The sequence below is a fragment of the Seriola aureovittata genome, chromosome 12, assembly GCF_021018895.1.
Source record: "Seriola aureovittata isolate HTS-2021-v1 ecotype China chromosome 12, ASM2101889v1, whole genome shotgun sequence".
Taxonomy (NCBI): domain Eukaryota; kingdom Metazoa; phylum Chordata; class Actinopteri; order Carangiformes; family Carangidae; genus Seriola; species Seriola aureovittata.
This window is the reverse complement of record NC_079375.1, coordinates 635,700-657,659: the sequence shown is the minus strand read 5'-3', so window position 1 is coordinate 657,659 and position 21,960 is coordinate 635,700. Positions and strand designations below refer to the sequence as shown.

General features: G+C 42.4%; 1 protein-coding gene and 1 long non-coding RNA gene across 2 annotated transcripts; one reads left to right on the top strand and one right to left on the bottom strand.

The window, feature by feature from the left end:
- Positions 1-7,412: 7,412 nt before the first annotated feature.
- LOC130178663 (uncharacterized) lies at positions 7,413-9,948 on the bottom strand. Its single transcript, XM_056391089.1, has 7 exons — positions 9,846-9,948; positions 9,577-9,650; positions 8,928-8,969; positions 8,141-8,245; positions 7,948-8,044; positions 7,652-7,830; positions 7,413-7,493 (listed from the first exon to the last, which is right to left on the bottom strand). The coding sequence occupies exons 1-7, from the start codon at positions 9,946-9,948 to the stop codon at positions 7,413-7,415; spliced, it is 681 nt and encodes a 226-aa protein (XP_056247064.1).
- Positions 9,949-14,383: 4,435 nt separating this feature from the next.
- LOC130179516 (uncharacterized) lies at positions 14,384-15,545 on the top strand. The gene is made up of 2 exons (XR_008829296.1): positions 14,384-14,431; positions 15,187-15,545. It is a non-coding gene; the product is annotated as an uncharacterized LOC130179516 (long non-coding RNA).
- Positions 15,546-21,960: the final 6,415 nt, after the last annotated feature.

The following is a 21,960-nucleotide window of genomic DNA, read 5'->3' as shown; positions in this document are numbered from 1 at the left end:
TTTCCCACAACATTCCTTCCACATTGGACGGGGTGATCGAGCTGGCCATCTGGATTGAACTCTGCATCCAGGCCCACAGACGAGAAAAGCATCAGGGGGGCCCTCTGTCCGCTCCTGAGGGGGCTCAAAAGGTCCCTTCTCCTCGCAACGGGGAGTCCTCACCCCAGAGGAACGGGAATGTTGTCGCCAGTCCAACCTGTGCATGTACTGTGGGCAGGCGGGTCACTTTGTCTCCAAGCGCCCAGTAAAAGCCTCACCAGTAACAGGGGAGATAGTGGTCAGCCCAACGACTGTCAAATCTCCCTGCAACCAAAGGCCGCTGCTCCAAGCCCGGCTTATCCTTCCTGATGGCCCCCACTCCCTGGCCACCCTAATAGACTCTTGGGCGGACGCCTGTATCATCGACGAGGGGTTGGTTCAGCAGCTGGGGCTCGAGTGGGTTCCTCTACCTCATCCGGTTCCCGCTCGGGCCCTCGACGGCCAACATTTGTCATGCACCAGATCATCCAGATTCCCATGATCCTGTTCGGCAACCACCATGAGACCATTCAATTTCACATTCTGGACTCACTTCGCCCGCTCTCATCCTGGGTTATGCCTGGCTCCATTGGCACAACCCCCACATTGACTGGGAAACCGGGGCCATCCGAGAGTGGGTCACCTCCTGTCACCTGTCCTGCCTGAAGCAAGCCTCCTTAGCGCTCCTTGGCCCTCCAGTGCCCCGCCTGACATTTACGGGGTGCCCCTGGAATACCACGACTTCCGCCAGGTTTTCAGCAAAGCCAAGGCCATGTCTCTGCCTCCACATCGGCCCTATGACTGCGCCATCGATCTTCTGTCTGGCACATCACCACCAAAGGGCCATCTATACTCCCTGTCCGCCCATGAAAGGAAATCCATGGAGACTTATATTAATGACTCCATGGCTGCAGGCATCATTCGCCCCTCTTCATCACCAGCCGGGGCGGGCCTCTTTTTCATCGAAAACAAAGATAAGACTATGAGACCCTGCATCGACTACTGGGGCCTGAACAACATCACCATAAAGAACCAGTACCCTCTGCCTCACATCTTGTCAGCCTTCGAACTGTTTAAAGGGGCCACTATCTTCACCAAGCTTGACCTTCGCAACGCATACCATCTTGTCTGCATCAGAGAGGGGTGTAGCGTGAATACCACAATTTGAAATTTTGCTCTCGTTAAAAGAATGGGGCACCAGTCCTCAGGGAGGACAATTTGATTAAAATACAGATTATACTGATCAATCTCACATCCAAAGTTGTGATTTCTCGATTACAGGGATCTCCGATGTTCACTTCAAAGAAACACAGGGCAACGATTGGGTTACGTTGATAATATTTATTGACTAACTAAACACAGTACAATGAACAAGGATAATGACATGAATCTATAACTAACAATACCTATTTCTACCAGCTGAACTAGCAGTAATTTGGGCAATGGTGAAAGAGAATGGATTTAGTTATGTGTACAGCATTTATTCGTAACGGTGGGAAATTATTAAGTCGGGACTAGTAGTGTTCCGACATCAACCCAGTTCGGAGCAAAGGATGGAGTTGCCTGCTTTGAGTTGCTGTTGAGATCCTGGCTGGAGCCCTGGAGTTGGGTTGCTAGGCGACGGGGACGCCACGCTCCAAGTGGGTTTCTCTCAGAGATGACGGCCGTTGCCAGGGGTGACGGGCTCTGCCGATGTCTCGGTGGATCAGCGTCAGCGCAGTCTGCCAGCAGACTTTCTTCCGTAGGCACTCTCGAGATCTGGTCAGCCGGTCCTGGTGTGGCGTGTAGCCGGAGGGCCGGAGGTTGACGGCGGAATAAACGCTAGTATCTAATTTAATTTGCCAGATAAGTGGAAGGAGTTGGTGTTGGCCAAATGACGCAAAACCTTCAAAATCTTCTAGGCAAAAGTTGGATTTGTCGAAAAAAGGAAACGACAAAATTACTTATACACACCTGTGTGTGATTCAATTTGGAAGGCTTGGCTTGCTGAAATAGTAAAACAACAATCGCGCACAAAAGTATAAGAAAATTTAGGACAAAGAACACGAGGTTGGTACCAAAGTAACAAGTAAAGCTTATGCTAGAAACAAACGTGAGCTAGTGCGCAAAACGAGACGTAAGAGTGACAGTAAGAATTAAGATTGTAAGAAGAGGGATTGCCCTGGAGGATCCTGCTGTTTTAATCCTCGGGGTGTGTGTAGCCGGGGGGGGCTTGACAGTTGTCGCCACCCCTTTGGTCTTCCTTCTCTTTCTTTGTTTCAATAAAGAAAGAGAGAAATAAAACCTTACGTTAATTTGTTTAATTTCGTTTTACGCGCAAGTGTTGCATATTCTACTCCCACCATGGCCCATTCATTTTGACGACGGCCTATATCAACTACCTAGCTAAAGTTTGGAATATACAAGATAAATGGTTAATAGCACACATAGATTATATGGATTAATGAAAGGATAACAATTTCTAACCACACAAATATATAGCTAAGTTACAATATGAAACAGTAATGTCAAAGTGATGTATTAAGTTGTCTATCCCTTAATTTCCTAGGGGAAAAGGGGTCCAGAGTGGTCCTTAGATGGCATAATTGTAGCCTCCCTTTGGGCTACAGAAATGAACTTTGGATCATACTTTATGGAAATGTTTCCAGAGTAATACTGCATGAATTGCCTGGTGATAGGACATTCGGTTCAATGTCATTTCAGTCATGCTTTATAAATGTGGAATAGTTCATCAGTCCGGCTTGGAATGTAGGATGGTTTTATGGCGGGGGTCTCTGGTTCCTCATGAGACCCCCCTTTGGGTAAGAAAGGGTGTTAAAGGTGAGAGTGTTGTTTTCTCTTGTCAGAGAAAAATGGGTCAAGAGTGTGAATCCTGGTGGTTTAGCACCTTGATGGGCTAAATGTTCCTTTTCATGTTATTTGATAAGAGGTGGCACCCTCCTATCAATCCCGGATGAGTGTCAGGGATGCAACATGAATTCAGTGTCAGTCTTTGGGGGAGAGTTGTGTTTGTCTCCCATTTGTTGCAGGAGCGTTGGTTCAGGATTAGTTCCATGAGCTAGCCATAAATTCCAATGGTATCTTTAAAAGCTGGTCTATTGGTGGGGGGAACTGTTTTCTATCCAAGTGATAGTTTGATGATGGGAAAGTGGACAAGGGAGGCTCCTCATATCCTCCAGAGCACCCCAGTGTCCTTACCATAAATCTGGTGTCCGGTCACTGGCCTCCACCAGTGTCCGCTACAGGGGGATGAGTTGAAGACGGCATTCAACACCCCAACAGGTGGCAGCGGGCAAGGCAGCGTGCAGTTGGAACAGGCAAAGGTCTCCGTCATTACCTCCTGGCCTGTTCCTGACTCCCACAAACCCCCTGGTTTGGACCGACCAGAAGAACCTAGAATACATCCAAACAGCCAAATGGCTGAACTCCTGCCAGGCCCGCTGGTCCCTATTCTTCACCTGGTTCCACTTCACCCTTTCTTAACATCCAGGGTCCCGCAACGGCAAGCCACCAGTGTGACCAATGAAAATACACCTGACATATTTTTGGTTGCATGTGTGACCGAAATGGTGGAGCACTGGAGCCCTGTAATGGAGACCAGGAGAGGTTAAACAGAGGTTTCACCACCTGAGACTGTCTGTGTACTGCTCATGTTCTAACACGTTGTCTGGGAGAAGTGTTTTGATTATATTAACATTTCCACTGATTAGGTGTTTCAGTGCGGTCAAAGGAAATGGCACAAAAACATAAGTTTCCAGACATAGCTGGTTTAGCTGGATGTAGCTAAGAAGCCAGCAAACAGCAACATAGCATTTTGTAAAAATTTTCCAGTCAAGTCTGGCACTAGTTTCTCAGAAACTCTCCCTTCACTATTCAGCACCACTTCCTCTCTCTTCAAACCAGAGTGGTGTCAGTGCCGGTGTCTTCCTCATGAGACACTTCTTTCTGAGAGCTCAGTAGAAGGCAACAGAAATTAGAGTCCTTAGTTTGGAGTTCAGATAATGATGGATCTCTCTCTTTATCTTTGTCTCCATGTCTTTCTGTTTGTGTTATTACATCAGTCAGATTCTCTAAAGCCAGAGGACTCACAGTACAAAATAACAGCAACAACTAGCAAGAGAAAGTGTAGCATTTTTGAATTAGACTTCATGGTCTCCTCTCATAAGCAGGAAACAGCAAGGCATGACGGAAGTTAATGAGCTCTGTGGTGGCCTCAGCCATCTACTTCCTGTGGTCTGCTGGAGAGGGGGCAGCACTGACAGGGATAGGCAGAGGCTCAACAAACTGATCCGGAAAGCGAGCTCTGTCCTGGGCTGCCCCCTAGACTCCATTGAGGAAGTAGGTGACAGGAGGATGTTAGCTAAGCTGACATCCATCATGAACAATAACTCTCACCCTCTGCATGACACTGTAGGGTCTCTGAGTAGCTTCTTCAGCAGCAGACTTTTACATCCTCGCTGTAAGAAGGAGAGGTTCCGCAGGTCCTTCATTCCAGCAGCTGTCAGACTCCACAACTCCTGCTCTTCCTGACCATGTGCAAACTTGCACTTTTTCATGTACATATAGTGTGTATTGTGTATATTGTATTTATTAGTGTATATTTGGTATATTTTTGTTGTATATTTCCATAGATGTTTTATTCTATAGATGTTTATTTTCTGCTGTGGTAAATGAATTTCCCAGTTGTGGGATAAATAAAGTTAATCTAATCTAATCTAAAAAATGGTAATTTAAATAGCGGTTCATGGGATTTATTAACCCTCAGAGGTCCCTCTGTCCTTTTTTGGAAATTTTCTTCACTTTTCTTTTTTGATTTGCTGATCATTTTGGCTGTGTTACAGCTGAAGGTATGGATTTCTGCAAGAAAGTGTCTTTTTTGACATATTTTTAAAATCTAATGTCAGTTACTGTTACAGGTCTATTATACACTGGTAACACATTTTGTACCCTCTGGGGTTCCTCGCGTCCAAAAAAGGACACACAAAGAAAATGCTATAAAATCATCATATATCAATATTTTTTTCTGCTTTTTTTTTGCATACATCTCTTAAACCACTTCAGTTCTGCTCAAACCTACCAAATGTTTATTAGTTTTCAGGATTTTAACCCTTTAGCTGGTTTAGCTGGATGTAGCTAAGAAGCCAGCAAACAGCAACATAGCATTTGTAAAAATTTTCCAGTCAAGTCTGGCACTAGTTTCTCAGAAACTCTCCCTTCACTATTCAGCACCACTTCCTCTCTCTTCAAACCAGAGTGGTGTCAGTGCCGGTGTCTTCCTCATGAGACACTTCGTTCTGAGAGCTCAGTAGAAGGCAACAGAAATTAGAGTCCTTAGTTTGGAGTTCAGATAATGATGGATCTCTCTCTTTATCTTTGTCTCCATGTCTTTCTGTTAGTGTTATTACATCAGTCAGATTCTCTAAAGCCAGAGGACTCACAGTACAAAATAACAGCAACAACTAGCAAGAGAAAGTGTAGCATTTTTGAATCAGACTTCATGGTCTCCTCTCATAAGCAGGAAACAGCAAGGCATGACGGAAGTTAATGAGCTCTTGTACTCTGTTCTCCACAGTGCTCCAGGACAGGGTTTAAAATGGAGAACTGCACTTCTTTCTATCTGTCAGTCTTTAGATTATTCTCTTGCTCTTTCCTTGTGCCTCTCAGTTTCATACTCCATTCATAAGACCACTCTCTTCTCCTGCTTTTTCTCTCCCAATCTCATTTGTGGCTGTCTCCCTCTCCCTCTGCGCTAAGCACTCAAACTTCCTCGCTCTTTTCCTCTCTGACCTTCTTCCTCCACCCTGAGCATCATTTATCTTGTTTGATGAGAGTTTGCAGACTGGATCTTGATAGAAAGCAGCTGCCAAAGCAGTACTTTTCACTTCCCATGGATAAAGGGAAAATTGGTTTCTGCAGATGGAGCACCAAATCTAGTGCTATTAGTGCATTTGCCAGCTAGTTTTCGACTTCGTTATAATCTCTTCAAGAAACAGCGATGTGTCCTAATACATGTGGCTTTTTCATTCATGTGAAGAGAAATATTTCTAGGGTGAGAGTTTGACTATGATCAGTCAGAAAAAAGCTTCAGTAATCAATACAATATTAACAATAGTTCAAATAACTCTGTGTTACACAGAGAATTATCACCAACTCTGCAGCTCCCCACATCCCTATGGAGTGTTTTAATACCACTTTCACTCACGGTTTTGGTTTTACAGCTCACAACTTACTCACTACTGTTTCAGCCTTCTAATCAACTGAATTTTAAACAAACAAAAAAAAAAAAACAACACAGAATATGAGATATTTCCCACATAATACATGATGGAGGGATGTGACATTGTTTTATATCAGAGTCTTTTATATCAAGACATTTCTCAAAACCAGAATATGATCAGGGTGACTTTTGAACACTGGAAATAAATCATGTACTCATCCCGGCAGTAGCCCCCGTGGCACTCAAAATTTCCCTGGAATTTTGTAGTTAATTTTTATGTTTGCAGCTGTTTCATAAATAAGCAGAGTGGAAACATGGTAACACTTCATGAATGTGATCATGTATGTCAGGGCTGTGTGCCTGGAGCAGTAAGAACGTGGAGGGAACTGTCCTAGACAACTGGACTGATGCTGACAACAAAATTATTAGATTAGATCAGCCATGTGGAGGAGGAAGAAGATGAGGACAATGAGGAAGAAGTTGTAATCGTAATCTTCAGTATTAGTCTAGTCACTGAACACATATGGAGTCTCAAGTTTCAGGTAACTTTTTTAAAACTGGTAATTAATGCATGTTATAAAAGATCTCAATTACAGAATCTGAGGGTTTGGACAGGGACGAGAACATGACAGGTAACAGTTTCACGAGATGCATTTAACACATAAATAATTTTCATAGAATTACAACATAAGGATTACAAATTTAGTGCTCATTATTTTAATGACTGATGTTTCCATTTATTTGATATCCTGCATCTGTCAAGGTGCGTTTGTGAGGGCACCCTCCTTTCCACATTGGTATCTGCTGGATCCAGCCAAAGCTTCACTGGCAGTAATTATCCATCACTTGAATCTACTACTTACGTATAATCATACCATGGAGATGGTTACAGCATCAGTGTTAATCACATACCTGTGCTCATTTTCAGACTCTGGACAAGTCAAATCCAGCCAGGTCTCACCAGGTGGAGGGGACTGCATCCAGGGACAGATCCAAAGGCAGTAAGGAACCATCACTTAGCCAGTAACCAGTTACCTCCAATCCCAAATCATTTAATCAACCACATTTGTATGTGAATCCAGTTGAATATCAGAACATGTTTTGTATGTTCTTGTGAGGTTTCAGTGAGGATCTGTACCCACACAGCTGAACACAGAGGAGTGATGAGAAATATTTTTTATTTTGAGTGGAGTTGGGCAGGCAGGTGTGACAGACAGGCAGGAATCTCCTGAGGTGAGCTGATGAACCGAAATCCAAACTGACGAGACAAGATTTCCAGAGTGATTAGAATGATCAAAAACTTGTCTGAGTTAAGCCAAAAATTCATCAAAAGAAAGCAGTTACTGGTCTGTGGGGATTGAATGCCTCAGCCCATACCAGTGCTTTTCCCCTTAGTAAGCCCTAAACGTATTGTACCTTAGACCTGTCAGAATCCAAAGTGAGAGGCCATTGCTGAAACACCATGTCACACTGAAGAAGAAATCTTCTGCATTCATCCAGTTCTCCGGAGAAGAGCTCTGGGATTGTAGTGTAGAAGTCCCGCAGTGGAGAAAGAGGTGGCGCAGGTTCAGGAGCTGGGTTCTGGCTGGGAGAAGCTGAGGCAGAGTGAACAGAAGTTAGAGCAGAAACTTGACGGCAAATTTGGTTTACCATAAACTGGTTGTTGTCGAAGAGAGTCCGGAGTAACTGCTCGTGTTAGCCGAGGAGGGCACCTTGACTGGAGATGGCTTTGTGGAGCAACGTTGGATCGGAAGCTGTGTCTGCGGGGTCCATTGTGGCCAGATCGTTCTGTGAGGTTTCAGTGAGGATCTGGACCCACAAAGCAGAAAACAGAGGACTAATGAAATATATTTATTTTATTTTAAATATCGTTGGGAGTAGTGGAGTTGGGCAGGCAGGTGTGACAGGCAGGCAGTAAATCTTCTGATGTGAGCTAGGGAACTGAAATCCAAACAGACGAGACGAGATGGGGATGAGCTTGGCAGGCAGCAGGGTGGCAGAAGAATGGTCCTAGGGCACAGGAATACAGGGTAATGAGCAGTTCAATAGAGCAAAAAAGGCAAAGTCTGGCTGTAGCGTACGATGAGTCGGAATGATCGGGCGATGAGTGAAGAGTTGAACCGGGCGTTATACTGCATGTGGTTGTGGAGTTGATTGTGTGATGAACAGCATGTGTGGATGGAGACTGGGAGCAGGATCTAGGAAGGGTTAGGGATGAACACACACACACACACACACACACACACACACACACACACACACACAAATAGAAAACAACCACAAGAGGGAAGGGAACACAGTGGATAACGTAAGGAAAACAGGGAAAGAAAAGGACCACAAGGTCCTAATCTTAACAGTTCTGTATGTCCTCTGTATTTCCATTAACCTGTATCCAGCTGGAAATTAAATCATAGTTTTGTTTTTCAGACTCTGGACATTCACATCTAAAGAGCCAGCCAGTCGAGGAATGCTTAGTTCAGTCATCAGTCCAGCCCCAGTCACCAGTCCAGCCCCAGTCACCAGTCCAGCCACAGCGAACAGTCCAGCCACAGCGAACAGTCCAGCCCCAGTCACCAGTCCAGCCACAGCGAACAGTCCAGCCACAGTCATCAGCCCAACCACAGTGATCAGCCAAGCCCCAGTGACCAGTCCAGCTGCAGCGATGGATCCCAACACAGTAACTGGAACCTACCCAGTAAGCTACCCAGGCATAGTGTTCTGCTTTGGCCAAGAGCTGCAAGAGCACAACATAAACAACAGAAAAGCAGAGCAAAAAAAGTGAAGAATTTATTGCTTGTTATTTACAGTGACGTGAGCATTATTTACAATGAATGAAGCTTGACTTCAGGATGAAACAAAGGCCAAAATAACAAGCAAAACCCAAGCAAGCTTCCAGACTAGTGTGCTGCCAAAACCCTGTACAAGCAAAAGAAAAAAGAAAAGAAAAAATCTGAAAAGCGTTGCTCAAACTCCCGCACTAGTCTCGTTATTTTATCTTTTAACCGCTTCATGTCTGCGGCACGTTGGGTCGCGCACACATCTTTCAGACAAGGAAAGTGAGCAGCATCACCACCCGCGAGTTGTGTCTCCCACAATGACAGCTTCAACTTGAACGCGCATATGCTGTCATAGTACTGCGTGACAACTTTGGTGCGCCCTTGCAGCATTTTATTCAAGTTATTCAGATGCTCTGTAACATCCACCATAAATGCAAGATCCTGCATCCATTCTGTGGACTGAAATTCTAAGACTGGCTTGCCCTTTTTTTCCATGAACTGTTTGATTTCCTCGCGTAAATCAAAGAAGCGCCTCAGGACAGCACCTCGGCTTAACCATCTTACCTCGGTGTGGTATGGCAGGCCATAGTTGTGGTCTTTTTCTCTGAGAGGGCTGTCAAACTGGCGGTGATTCAGGCCTCTGGATCGGATGAAATTCACGGTTCAGACGACCACCTCCATGACGTTATCCATCTTCAATGATTTGCAACACAATGCCTCCTGATGCAAAATACAATGAAAAGTCCAAAATTCAAGTCCTCCATTTGAAGTCTGCACCTTCTCCCTGAATTTTGTGACAACACCTGCTTTTTCCCCAGTCATTGAAGGCGCACCATCTGTTGCCAGGCTGACAGCGCGGGACCAGTCCACTCCGACCCTGTCCAGCGCTCCGACGAGGGCGGTGAAAATATCAGCTGCTGTTGTGGTGTCCGTCATTGGCACCAACTCCACGAACTCCTCGGTGACGGTCAAAGTGTCATCAACTCCGCGGATGAATATGGCCAGTTGTGCAACATCTGTAATGTCCGTGCTTTCATCAATTGCAACTGAAAACGCAATAAATGACTTTACTTTGCGCTTCAATTGGCTGTCCAAATCCTCTGAAAGATCAGAAAATCCTGTCTGCAACTGTGTTTCTTGTCAGGCTGATATTTGCAAAAGCCTGACGCTTTCCCGGTCCCCAGGCCTTAGTGTTTTATGTTTGTCTTGTCATTTCCTGTTTTATTTTGGTAGTTTCCCTCTTGTGTCTTTACTTCCTCCTGGGTGAGTACCTGCTTTTTCCCTGATGTGTGTCACCTGTGTCTCGTAATAGGCAGAACGACAAGGCAGCTCCGGGCTAGCTGTTAGGTATAAGCCTACTTGCTCGGCCCGGTATAAACAGTTTGCTTGCGTAACAGAATTGCTATTGCGACATCCAGTGGACACATTTAGAACAGCAGTTTCTTTCATTGAAAAATTGCAGCTATTTTTATACTTTGGAAATCATCTCACAGGCCGGATTAACCCTAGTAATATTTGAGGATAATACTAGGGTTAATCCGGCACATTTTACCCTTGGGGTCAATCTGACCAGAGGGATATTTGCCTCCAGAAAATTATTTACAGAAAATTGTTGACCAAGTTTTTGTGTCAGGCACTTTGTTTATTTGTTAAATACATAAATAACCCCTTGATCATGAAACCCATCAGTAAGTTGACCCTTCCTCTAGCGCCACCATCAGGCAAAACTTTTAAATTAGAATTAATTTATCTTGAAAAGATTTCATACAAATCTTCTCAAATTTACTGACAACATTAATGACCACAAGAGTATGAACCCTGTTGGTGACCTTCCCTGTAGCGCCACCATCAGGTCAAACTTTCAGTTTTAGAGTTAGTGTATCTTGAAAATCTTTCATCCAAATCTTTTCTAATTTGGGGTGCACATTCATGACTCACAGAATGAACCATATTGATTGATGTTGGTAAGCCCCCCTTTCCTCTCATAAACATATTTATTTACTTATTTTTATCTCCTTTTCTTGTAACATATTTGTGGTTAGTCACTATGAAGTCATACTCACCCCTCCTCTTTTGTTATCTGCACTTGGGACTGGCAGTGGCAGAGTTACCGTGTATTGTGTAGTAATGTAGTTGATTACATGACGTTAGTGTTTTGGGAAAATCAAACGGCTGCTGCTGTAGTTTGCAGACTATCTTGCAACTTTATGTATGTTTGTAGAAATGTCAGTGCTATTAATTCAGTGTATTGTCAGTGATGTAGGTTGTAAGGTTAGTATTATCAGCACAGTACAAAGTTATCAGTTTATTTTATGAATTGCTGCATTTAGTTTTATCTGAATATGCTAATTTTTCCATGGTAACATTTCAGTACAGTCTAATAGTGTCTGTTACATGTCAGTTCTGCAGTCAGTTAGGAGACTGCATGTTGTGACACCTGTACTAGTGAATGTGCTTGTTTTGAGAGTAGAGTCATACCAGAGTAAAGTTTGTTTGGCACATTTCCTACACAGGCTGTACTGGTACAGTTAAAAAACAAAAGGTCAACTGTTAAATAGGTCTGCAGTAAGTCAGTTAAACTGTGACAGTTAAACTGATCAGATTTCTTTCTGTATCTTTACTGAAGTCATCATCTTTTCCATGAGATGTCGACAATGAGGCCACAGAGAGTGAAAATTAAACCTACAGAAGAGGCAGCATATTTTTCGTCCCAGGGAAAGGACAAGAATGGATTCAGTATAAAATATATTAATTCATTCAAAGGTGAGTTGCCAAGGTATTTAAGATTCTTTAGCACAGACCTACTTTTAATTATTCTTTTAATTGCATCACTACCTAACACAGTCTTCTTCTTTTTCTGTCTTCTTTGTTCTGTTAGGTCGAGGATTGTTTAGTTGCTGCCACTTTAAGAAAGGAGACTTCCTTCTCGAATATAGAGGGGATGTCATAAGCAAACAGGAACATGAAAACATGCTGAGATTGTACCATGATGCCCTGAAGGTTTTCATGTTTGAATTTTGTTACAATGGAAAACAGTTATGGTATATGCATTGCCATACTAATTCAATGTTAGTAGTAGCAGTAGTGGTAATGTATTTATTCATTCAACATAGTGTGCTTCTGTCATGATACTTTCACTATACTTCCCTATTTTTTGTCATTTCAGTGTTGACGCAGCCAAAGAGGATGATTCCCTAGGGAGACTCGTCAACGATGATCATGTAAGCCCAAACAGCAGAATGAGGACCATCACTGTGGGTAGACAGCCTCATCTCTGTTTATTTGCAATCAAGGACATCGGGCCGGGGGAAGAGATAACCTACAACTATGGAGACTCTGACTGGCCATGGAGATTAAAGGTACAGACAAGAATTTATTTCACAAAGAGCTAACAGGTTGCAGTGTGAACCTACTATAATGCAGTCACAGTATGTTCACACGTAAAACAAAACGTACTCTGTGTAGAGTAATGTTGAATAGAGCTTTGTTCAGTCTCTGAGTGTGTTTACATGGACATGAGTATCCTGGGGTCTGTTCCAGAAAGCAGGTTTAGTGAAACATCTGAGTTTGTTCACCCTGAGATGAGGGAAACACTGGGTTTACAGTTCCAGAATGAGATGTAACTTAAACTCTGGGCCAGTTACAGCAGTAACTGACTCTGTGGAGGTAACCTGGCTGTTGGCACGCTTTCTTCATCACATTCTGAGTTTCTGAAAACCTGATCAAAAACCTGATAATAACCATAATACTTGCTCATCAGTACTATTTGGTAGAAGAAAATAAATGATTTTTAAATGGTTTGTGAAGGTGCGTGTTTCATACTGATCTATAAAATAAAAATTGGAGTTCAATATTTAAGCCCTGGCATTCTCCTGTATAGATAATTGTGTTGCTAACTCACTATATGTCAATAGGTACAGTCTTGTTGTGTCTTGCTGGTTATTTAATGATATTGTTTCTCTTTCTCTACATAAGATTTCAACTGGTGAAGATCCTCAACATGCCGTCGTGGCATCTGACAGCATCAAAGATGTTCAACAGGTGATACAATTTCCATTGAATGTTGATATTGACTTAAGATTGTTTTCAGGGATTGATTTCCTCTTTTAGTATGTAGTGGTCCAGTATATGTACTATGAGGACTGTGTAAATGTTACACATACACAGTCCTCAGTTTGTATGTACTGGTCAGGTTTATGCACTGTGAGGACACCGTATGGATACTGTTAAGTGTTTATTGGTGTCTATACCAAGATGAATGTTCACCCTCACTGTCACCATTACACTACATTACTATACTATCTACAATTTCCTCAGTGCATAATTGTATTGTTATCTCTCAAGTTATCAGTAGGTAATCTTTTGTGCTAACATGAATGTCACTGTGCTGTACTGACTGGTGATTTCTATGAAATGCTGTTCAAATGTTTTTCTGTTTTATATACAGTATTCTTGATGTCCTATCATTCTACTGTACAGATAATTTTGTTAACTCACTATATGTCAACAGGCACAGTTGTGTTGTGTCTTGCTGGTTATTTAATGATATTGTTTCTCTTTCTCTACATAAGATTTCAACTGGTGAAGATCCTCAACATGCAGCCGTGGCATCTGACTGCATCAAAGATGTTCAACAGGTGATACAATTTCCACTGAATGTTGATATTGACTTAAGATTGTTTTCAGAATTAAAGATGATCTGCTGGTGCGTGTCCCAACACTAAATCCATCAGTGTGTGTTTACTCATCTTGCCTTTTTAGATTTAAACATTTGGTCAAATAATTGTTCTTCACATACACATTCAACTTGAAATTGCCATCACTTTTCTGATCCCCCTTATAATATAATTACATATATATATATATATATCTTAAAGCTACTTGCTGTACATTCTCTGAAGACACTGATAATTCATTGACATTTCATTGGAGTTGTAGATTTATAAGTTAAGTGTCATAAGAGTTAAATATTGACACCAGAGTTTTGGTTGATACTGACATTGATTTTGTTTATATTTTGCTTTTGCAGGGTGTAACAAGGGCAAAAAGCCCAGGAGGGAAACCAAAACGCATGAACGCCTGGGTAAATTACACAAATACACAAGTACATTATACAGTATATACTGCTTTATTGTGGTAACATAAGTGGAGGTGAAATTATCCCTAGAAACTGAATAACACTTTAGTATGTAAGTTGAATGACTCAAATATTATACATGCTAGCACACTGGTTGGACTATTAGGACATTTTAAGTGAAACGCAACAATCATTAATGCTGGTAGCTGTACCTCTGCCATTCTGCTATGACAGGTTAAAATACCTCTTGTGAAAAGACTCATTTCATTGAGCTATACTATACAATCTACAGGAGGAAAAGAGCCTTGCAACCTGTTGAGGAACCTCCAGATGCTTCAGACGGTATGACCCTCTATCTCAGTCTACCAGCATTCATTTATTGTTTAATTCACTGCATGTTGGCCAGTCAATGCTACTGAATGTTGTGTGTTTCTTTTCCTAACCTTCCTTTCTATTCCCTTCCTTGCACTTTTGCGTTTTATCTCTATCACCAGCATTGAGAATCTGAATATTGTAATACATTTTCAGTATTTATGAAATTGGTAGAAGATTTGTGATCTCCTATTTTGTGATGTTTGGATATCTTCTATGTTACAGGACAATGCACTGAAGTTACTGAAAAAATCACTTGAAATTAGAGATGCTACCATCTCAATTTTTAGTGCACTGGCAAGTGGTAGTGTGGCATTATCATAGATATCAGTACAGTCATTCTGTTAACTGAAATGACTTTATCTTAGCGGGTTGCTTCGTTATTGTTCTGCACTGTTCATTTGCTCCAGTGAGTAGACATTGATGCTTAAATCTACTGCTGATGCTAATGAATTACCTTCTACTTGTGCTTCACAAAAGAAACAGTAGTGTTAAAGCACTGGTAAGATTTTATTGTGAAACTACAACTACAAATTTTGCAGATATTGTGATTTGGGATACCAGATTCGGCATCTAGAGAGGAAACCATTAGATCAGTGCAGCCATACTTAACATAACAAATGTGCAGAAAATGAATTGTTGACCCAAGAGTTTGGTTTTCCATTTACAATCTGTGTTTTTTTTGTTTGTTTTTTTAATAATGTTTCTCAACAATGCTGATGAAGAGCATGATCCCAGGAGGAAACCAAAACATCAATGGTCTCCAGCTGAGGTTGCGGCAGTGATGCGACATTTCAAAGATTGCATCAAGAAGGGGAAACTAGCAACAAAGATTCAGTGTTATACATAAGAGACTTTGTGAGAAATCGTGGCATATCCCTTAGGAAGAAGAGTGACAAGTGAACAGCCACCATTCTTGTTTTCAGTTAGTGAGTTTAGTAATGTATTTGTTGCAGCGTCATACTGTTTGGAGTAGTTGAACAGCTGCCTTTGAGGTGTTGCTCTAGGTGAGTGAATCATTGGTATATTCAAGAATTTGATACAGCAGCACTCATGACATTAAAATTGGGTTCTTGCTCACAGACTTCTGTGTCTGGATTAATGTCCTTATCATCTATCAAGGTTTTACTTGATGTATTACCGATCAGTTCACATAAAAAGCATTGTGTTTTAGTAACATGCCAGTCTGAGCCCTTCGTTATAAAATGGCCTTCACAGATAATTCTTTTTATTGCACATTGCCTTTATTTTAGTGGTTGTGTTAAGCCATGTCCCATTAACTCATGTTAGACCCTTCAAATCACCTCAGTGACAGTGTTTGTGTGTTGTATAGCTCCTGTCCTCACAAATTAAATAGTCCTTATAATTGTCATATGTGTCATGGGCGGGGCTTCAGCACCTCATTATCTATGTCCTCCTAATTAAGCATGTTGTCAGGTTGTTACATTTTGAGTTGTGTTGTGTGTATTCAATATTTGAAGTGAAATTTGTGTTATATGCCTCAAAAAAGATTTTTTGATCTTTACCCCATCTTTGTGAAGCAAATGGAAAGGGGTGTCCCTCTAATACACCAAAAAAAAGTGTTTGGAAAAATTGACCTTGTAGTACACAGAAACCCGTATAGGTGTGTGTGTGTGTGTGTGTGTGTGTGTGTGTGTGTCCCATTATGTATCAACTCAAAAGTATCAACTGTGCACCTGCAGGTGTGGGGATGTTAGGTCACACACACAGACAGACAAGTTTTACACAGCTAAAACAGCTTGGGGTCAAATTGACCCCAGAGGACCACCAATGCGTGCAATATGCATTCAGCACATTGAAAAAATATCATCATGATAATTTTATGCTTAATCAGTTGTCCCCATCAAATTAGGAAAAGTCATGAAATATGGAGCAAAAATAAAAGCTAACTATTGTTTTCTGAATGATAAACATTGAATGGGGTCAAATTGACCTCAAGGATAATAGGAGGGTTAAACCCGTTTGCGGGCCTGATTCGGCCCGCGGGCCGTAAGTTTGACACCCCTGCCCTATATGATCAGCCAGAGTTAAAAAACTCAGAAGAGTTGCCTGATTTAAGCACTCTTTATGGCCTATGTTTAGAGCTAAGTAAAAAGAGAAGATACACAACTTCAGGGTCACCAGAGCCTGAAGCCTGAAGCTACGCTCAGCCACAGTGTGACAATATAAACAGACAATTCAGGAAATTGGAGAGCACTTTGATCGACCATATAGATAACTGTTTTAGACAACTAGAGAACTCTTTGCGTGACTACGTAGATAACAAATTCAAACAATTGGAGACCTCTTCATTCAACAAAATCCAGGCCCAAAGTGGAAAAACAACAGACTTACACAGAAAAAACAATTAAGAGTCACGAAATTATAATCAGTCTTATGTGCAGGCTTTCAAATCAGTTTCAGCAGGTCTGGTGTTCTCAGTTGTCATCGTTGTTGTGTCATAGAGGTCATTTATTGGCTGAAAAAATTTTCAAACACAGTGATGTGTCCTGCTGGGGTAGCAATAGTGATTTCCCTGATACTACCCAAGGTTGGCATGCTAAAATTAACCGTTATGCATTGAAGCATTTTTATCCACCAGGGTCTGACATGTCATTTGACCATGCATCCTTTTGTCGACGGCTTGATTCACAACACAGAAGACTTAATATACTATTAGATCAAAGGGCTGCACCTGTTGCTGCTGCTAATGAATTTGAAATTCCACTTGTTTCTGCAATGTCTGAAAGAGCCGCTGCTGCTGTGTCTGATGGTCACATGCCATATGATTTTATGACAGACCCCTACCCAGGTGTTGAGGATCACAGGCCGTATGATTGTATGCTAGATTCTGACCTAGGTGTTGACCCCACAGTGACTGATTGGTTCCAGATGCTAGATCCTGACCAAGCTTTTGCTACAGTTCCTGCTTCTGAGTCTGGTGGGGGTCACATGCAAATAGGGGGAGCCCTAGAGGGTGACCAGGACGTGGTTAATAGATGTTTAGTGCAGTGTGGGGAGGGGGGATCTGCAGGATGTGAGAGAGGTCAGATACAGGTCAGGGACATACCTGCTTTAAACTCTTCCAAATTGCTGCAACGTCTTGATTTCAGAAAGATTGATCTCGCTAACCGAGGTACCTGATAGTCACAGAAAGGCTGTCTGGCGTTATTGAACGTGCGTTAGAGGGTTCACCACCCAGTATTGTTTTAAATGTAGTTGTCATGGTCTCAGTCTGGAGGTTCCAGGGTTTTGATTTTTTGGACTTTCTTGGTTTGGTTTTCTGGGTTTTGGGTTTCTGTTCTGGGTTTTGAGTGTTTCTGGTTTGGGTGTTTCTGGTGGCTAGTTTAGTCTTCCCTGTCTTGTGCTCTGTTTCCCCGTGCATTTCCTGTTTTATTTTGATAGTCATGTCGCCCCAGTGTCTGATTTCTAGTTTTGCTTCCTTTGGTTAATCATCCCTGATGTGTCCCACCTGTGTCTGCTTCCCCACCTGTTCTCCATTGTTAATCAGTTCCGTTCCTTTAAAAAGCCCTTGCTCTGTCTTGTCTTTGTGGTATCATTGTTGGTGGTGAGGTTTGTTTTGTCGGTGGCATCTGCTTATGTATGGACTTTGGTTTTGTTTGAATAAATTCTTTAACACTGGTTCCTCCTCTGCATTTGAGTCTCACACCCCTGCCTCATCCGGACCCTGACAGTAGTATTGAGAGGTCCATCCCTGGCCAGCGACGTACAGACTATTTTAAATTCAGACAATGAATATAATGAGGACTTGTTTATGGAAGAAATTTCACATTTTACAAAGCGATGACACCTCCTTGACAGACGACAAATTGGAATCTATTGTTACAGTGGCACAGAATAGAAGCGGCGGTGCATGTCTGAAATTGGGGCATGTGCCATATGAGATTTTAGCAAAGAGAGTGTGTTTTCTGTACAACCCTAACAATAGTGGTGACAACAATCTGTGTTTCTCTATCTGCCTAGTGCATTTTGCTGATGCTGCCATGCCCCACTCTGAAAAACTGGAATATCCTAAACAACTGCACGGGGCTATGGGATATGATCACATGCATAAAGTATCACTCTTTGATGTCACCAAATTTGAGAAACCCCTTGGTGTGAAAATTATAGTCTTTCACCACACTGCTGAGTGTAAATGACTGCAGTGTTTCCAAACTACCAAACCCCCCCCCCCCCCCCCCCCCCCCCCCCCCACACACACACACACACACACACAATTTGGCTATACCTATATGACAACCACTATTATGTCATTGAAAATCAGACAAGTTTTTTTTGGGTGCAATGTGTGCTTTAGAGCGTCATAACCACCTGGGCAAAAAAAAATGTCCTGACTGTAAGCGCATTTGCAAATCACAACAGTGCTTTACCCAACATAAACAAAAAGAGACCAAACATAATGTAATACCCTGTGACACACTGAGGTACTGTGAAGCATGTGGTAAAACCTACAAAACTGGGAAAACACCACATTTGTGTTCACCCGCTGTGTGTTCACACTGTGGTTAAAAAAGATTAGATCTGCCGCATGAGTGTTTTATCCAATGGACATGGAGGGAAACAAGTTTTGTTTCAACATGTTAAAATGTGTGAGCCCCTTCATAAAATACTACAGGCGCCCGAAATATAGCGGATATACATTCAATACACATAACATATCCGGTTTTGACAATTACATACTGTTGGAATACTTTGTCAAACACGGAATCGCACCCATGGTGATGACAAAGCGTTCCGACAGCGGTGGATTGATTCGTTTAGCTTCCTACCCATGCACCTGTCAAACACAACACCAGCAGCCAGGATTTGAGGATCTGGAAAGAGGCTATTTCTCCCACAAATTTAACAGGGCCAATGAATATTACGTGGGCCCTACCCAGATCCTTCCTACTATGGGTATGACAGTATAAGTGAGTGCGAGAAAGAGAAATTTATGAAGTGGTATGACACAGCCCGTGAAGCAGTGTTGCCAATTTGGCGACTTTCTCGCTAAATCTGGCGACTTTCCAAATCCTCTTGGCGACTTATTTTGTCAAAAGCGACTAGCGACAAATCTAGCGACTTTTTCTGGTGTTATTGGAGACTTTTCTGGTGTTTTGGAGACTCTGACCTGAAAGCATGTATCGCTCTGCAGTTACTGTCCTCAACGAGCAGCGGGTGCTACCGTGAGCCCCTCCCCCGTCCCAAAGCACTCACAGTAGCCTCGCACTGCAGTCCCAGCTGCAGTCAGAGCAGAGAGGAGACCCACACCACTTCGTGTCCAGACTGCAAATGAATCGTGCATTCTGAACACTGCTCCATACTGGCATGTGATCATGTTGGGGAAGCATGTAAAGCTGCTTTCTCAGACTCCACTGCTGCTACTCACTCCAGAGTTTCAGCCTCCTCCTCGATGAGTCCACAGATGTAAGTGTTTCTAAGTACCTGGGGGTTGTGATAAGGTACTTTAGTGACACCAAACACACAATTGTCTCAACATGTGTTATGACGGGGATTAACAATGGGGTCCATAAAGTGCTGAAGGAGGAGTATGGCCTCAAAGATCTAGTTCTTATTTGCTGTGTGTGTCACTCTCTGTAGCTTGCTTTAAGTCATGCTTCCAATGACACCATCCCCCCTAGTGTGGAGTACTTGGTACAGGAGACTTATAACTGGTTTTCAGTGTCTCCGAAACCCTTACAAATAACCATGGTGTGTGCCACACGTTTGCTCTCCATTGAACCAGCGGTTTCACGCATTTTGGACCAGTGGGAGGCGCTTTAACTGCATTTCGCATTCACCAAGTCCAGTGAACACTGCCACAAGGTCACAAAGTCATTTTCATGACTCTTGCAGCATATAAATATGTAAAATATGTATAAATATATCATGAAAATGACGAAGAATCAACAATGCTGCACTACGCAGCAGCCGGCAGGAGACTCAATGCTGCGCTATGCAGCAACCGGCGAGAGGGGCAATGTTGCGCTACGCAGCATCCGGTATAAATGGGTTAATACCTGCCAGTAATCTTCAGGTCAAAAACACAAGGGTTTGTTAAATACATTGCAATCAGTTATTTAAAGCCTTCACATTATACAGGAGGATTGAAATCAAAATCATATTACACCACCAAATTTTGGCAGTTTTAATGAAACTTGGATGATGGTGGTAAAAATAAAAAGAGTGACATCAGTTTCTCAATTACTGATACAGTCAGTGCCTCACACTAATGCAGTGTGCTTAGTCACATGTGTCAATCTGTCACACTCTGGCCTGAGTGAGGGTAGGTTGGTGAAAGGCTGACTGGAAAACAGTGTACTTTAATCTCAAATGTCAGTGGCAGGAAGTATGACAAAGTCAGTTCGGTGCAAAAAATGAAAGGTTTTATTGTCCTTTTCTTCCAGACAATCCAAAACAAAATGGAAATGCAACCCTCAACCGGTCTGCACAGCCCTTCTCTAACTGCCTGGGCAGTGTAGACCTCCCTCCATTTTATAGAATAGGCCCCTCCCCCTGGACCATACCATCTTCTAATGGAATTAATTACATAATCAATTGAGGGCCACAGGCCGTTTTTCATATCAGAAACCCTTACAAGAATATATTTACATTTGCTAACACACATTACAGGCATCTTCACAGAATTCACATAATATCCCAAACTAGGGATACAGAAACGTCTAACACCCCCATCAACTGGTACGGTGCAGTGTGTTCAGTGTGTGCACCCACAAACTAGCAGTAGCAAGCTACCTGGCTAACATGTGGCATGTGAATTGTATGGTGGTGTGGGGAGCTGGTGTGGTGTGTCAACAGTGGCAGGGGAAACTTTCACACAATCAAACAAACATTGTTAGCGTAGCATCGGTTGAATGTACCTTTTTACAGAGCTTTGAATGAACACCCCCACAGTGAACACAGGTTACCAGACCAGCAGGGCCAGGTTCCATTAGCATAGCAAACTCTAAGTTTCAGCTAACTATATGTGGCAAATGTCTCATCTCATCCTCCTTCCAATAATATGAGCATTAAAACTGTTAAAAACTGTTAACTGTCTCTGCGGCCGTTTTGTATGGTGGTTTTGTCTCTAACAATCTGTATTAAACTCAACTGTTTGCTACTTGTGAATGAAAATGGCTGCGATCTGTGACTGACTCGACGTTGGCCCAGCAGCATTTGGTCCACACCAATCTGTTGCGTGAATTAAAGACACGTTCAGTAAATTGACACGTTCAGGAATTTGACCTTGATTTAATGAAGCAATTAGTTCCCAGTGTATGATTATTAGCTAAATTTGGTTAATCACTGTTAGTATCAGTAATTCCTGCGTTGTTTGTTTTTTTTTTTTTTTTTTTTTTTTTGGTTTATTCGGTTAAGTGTGTGTGTGTGTGTGTGTGTGTGCGTCTGCATGAGTGTGTGTGTGAGGTGATACTTTATGCACAGTTAATCCCAGTGAAGACATTGTTGGCCCAGTAATAATGTAGTGTTGGGGTGGT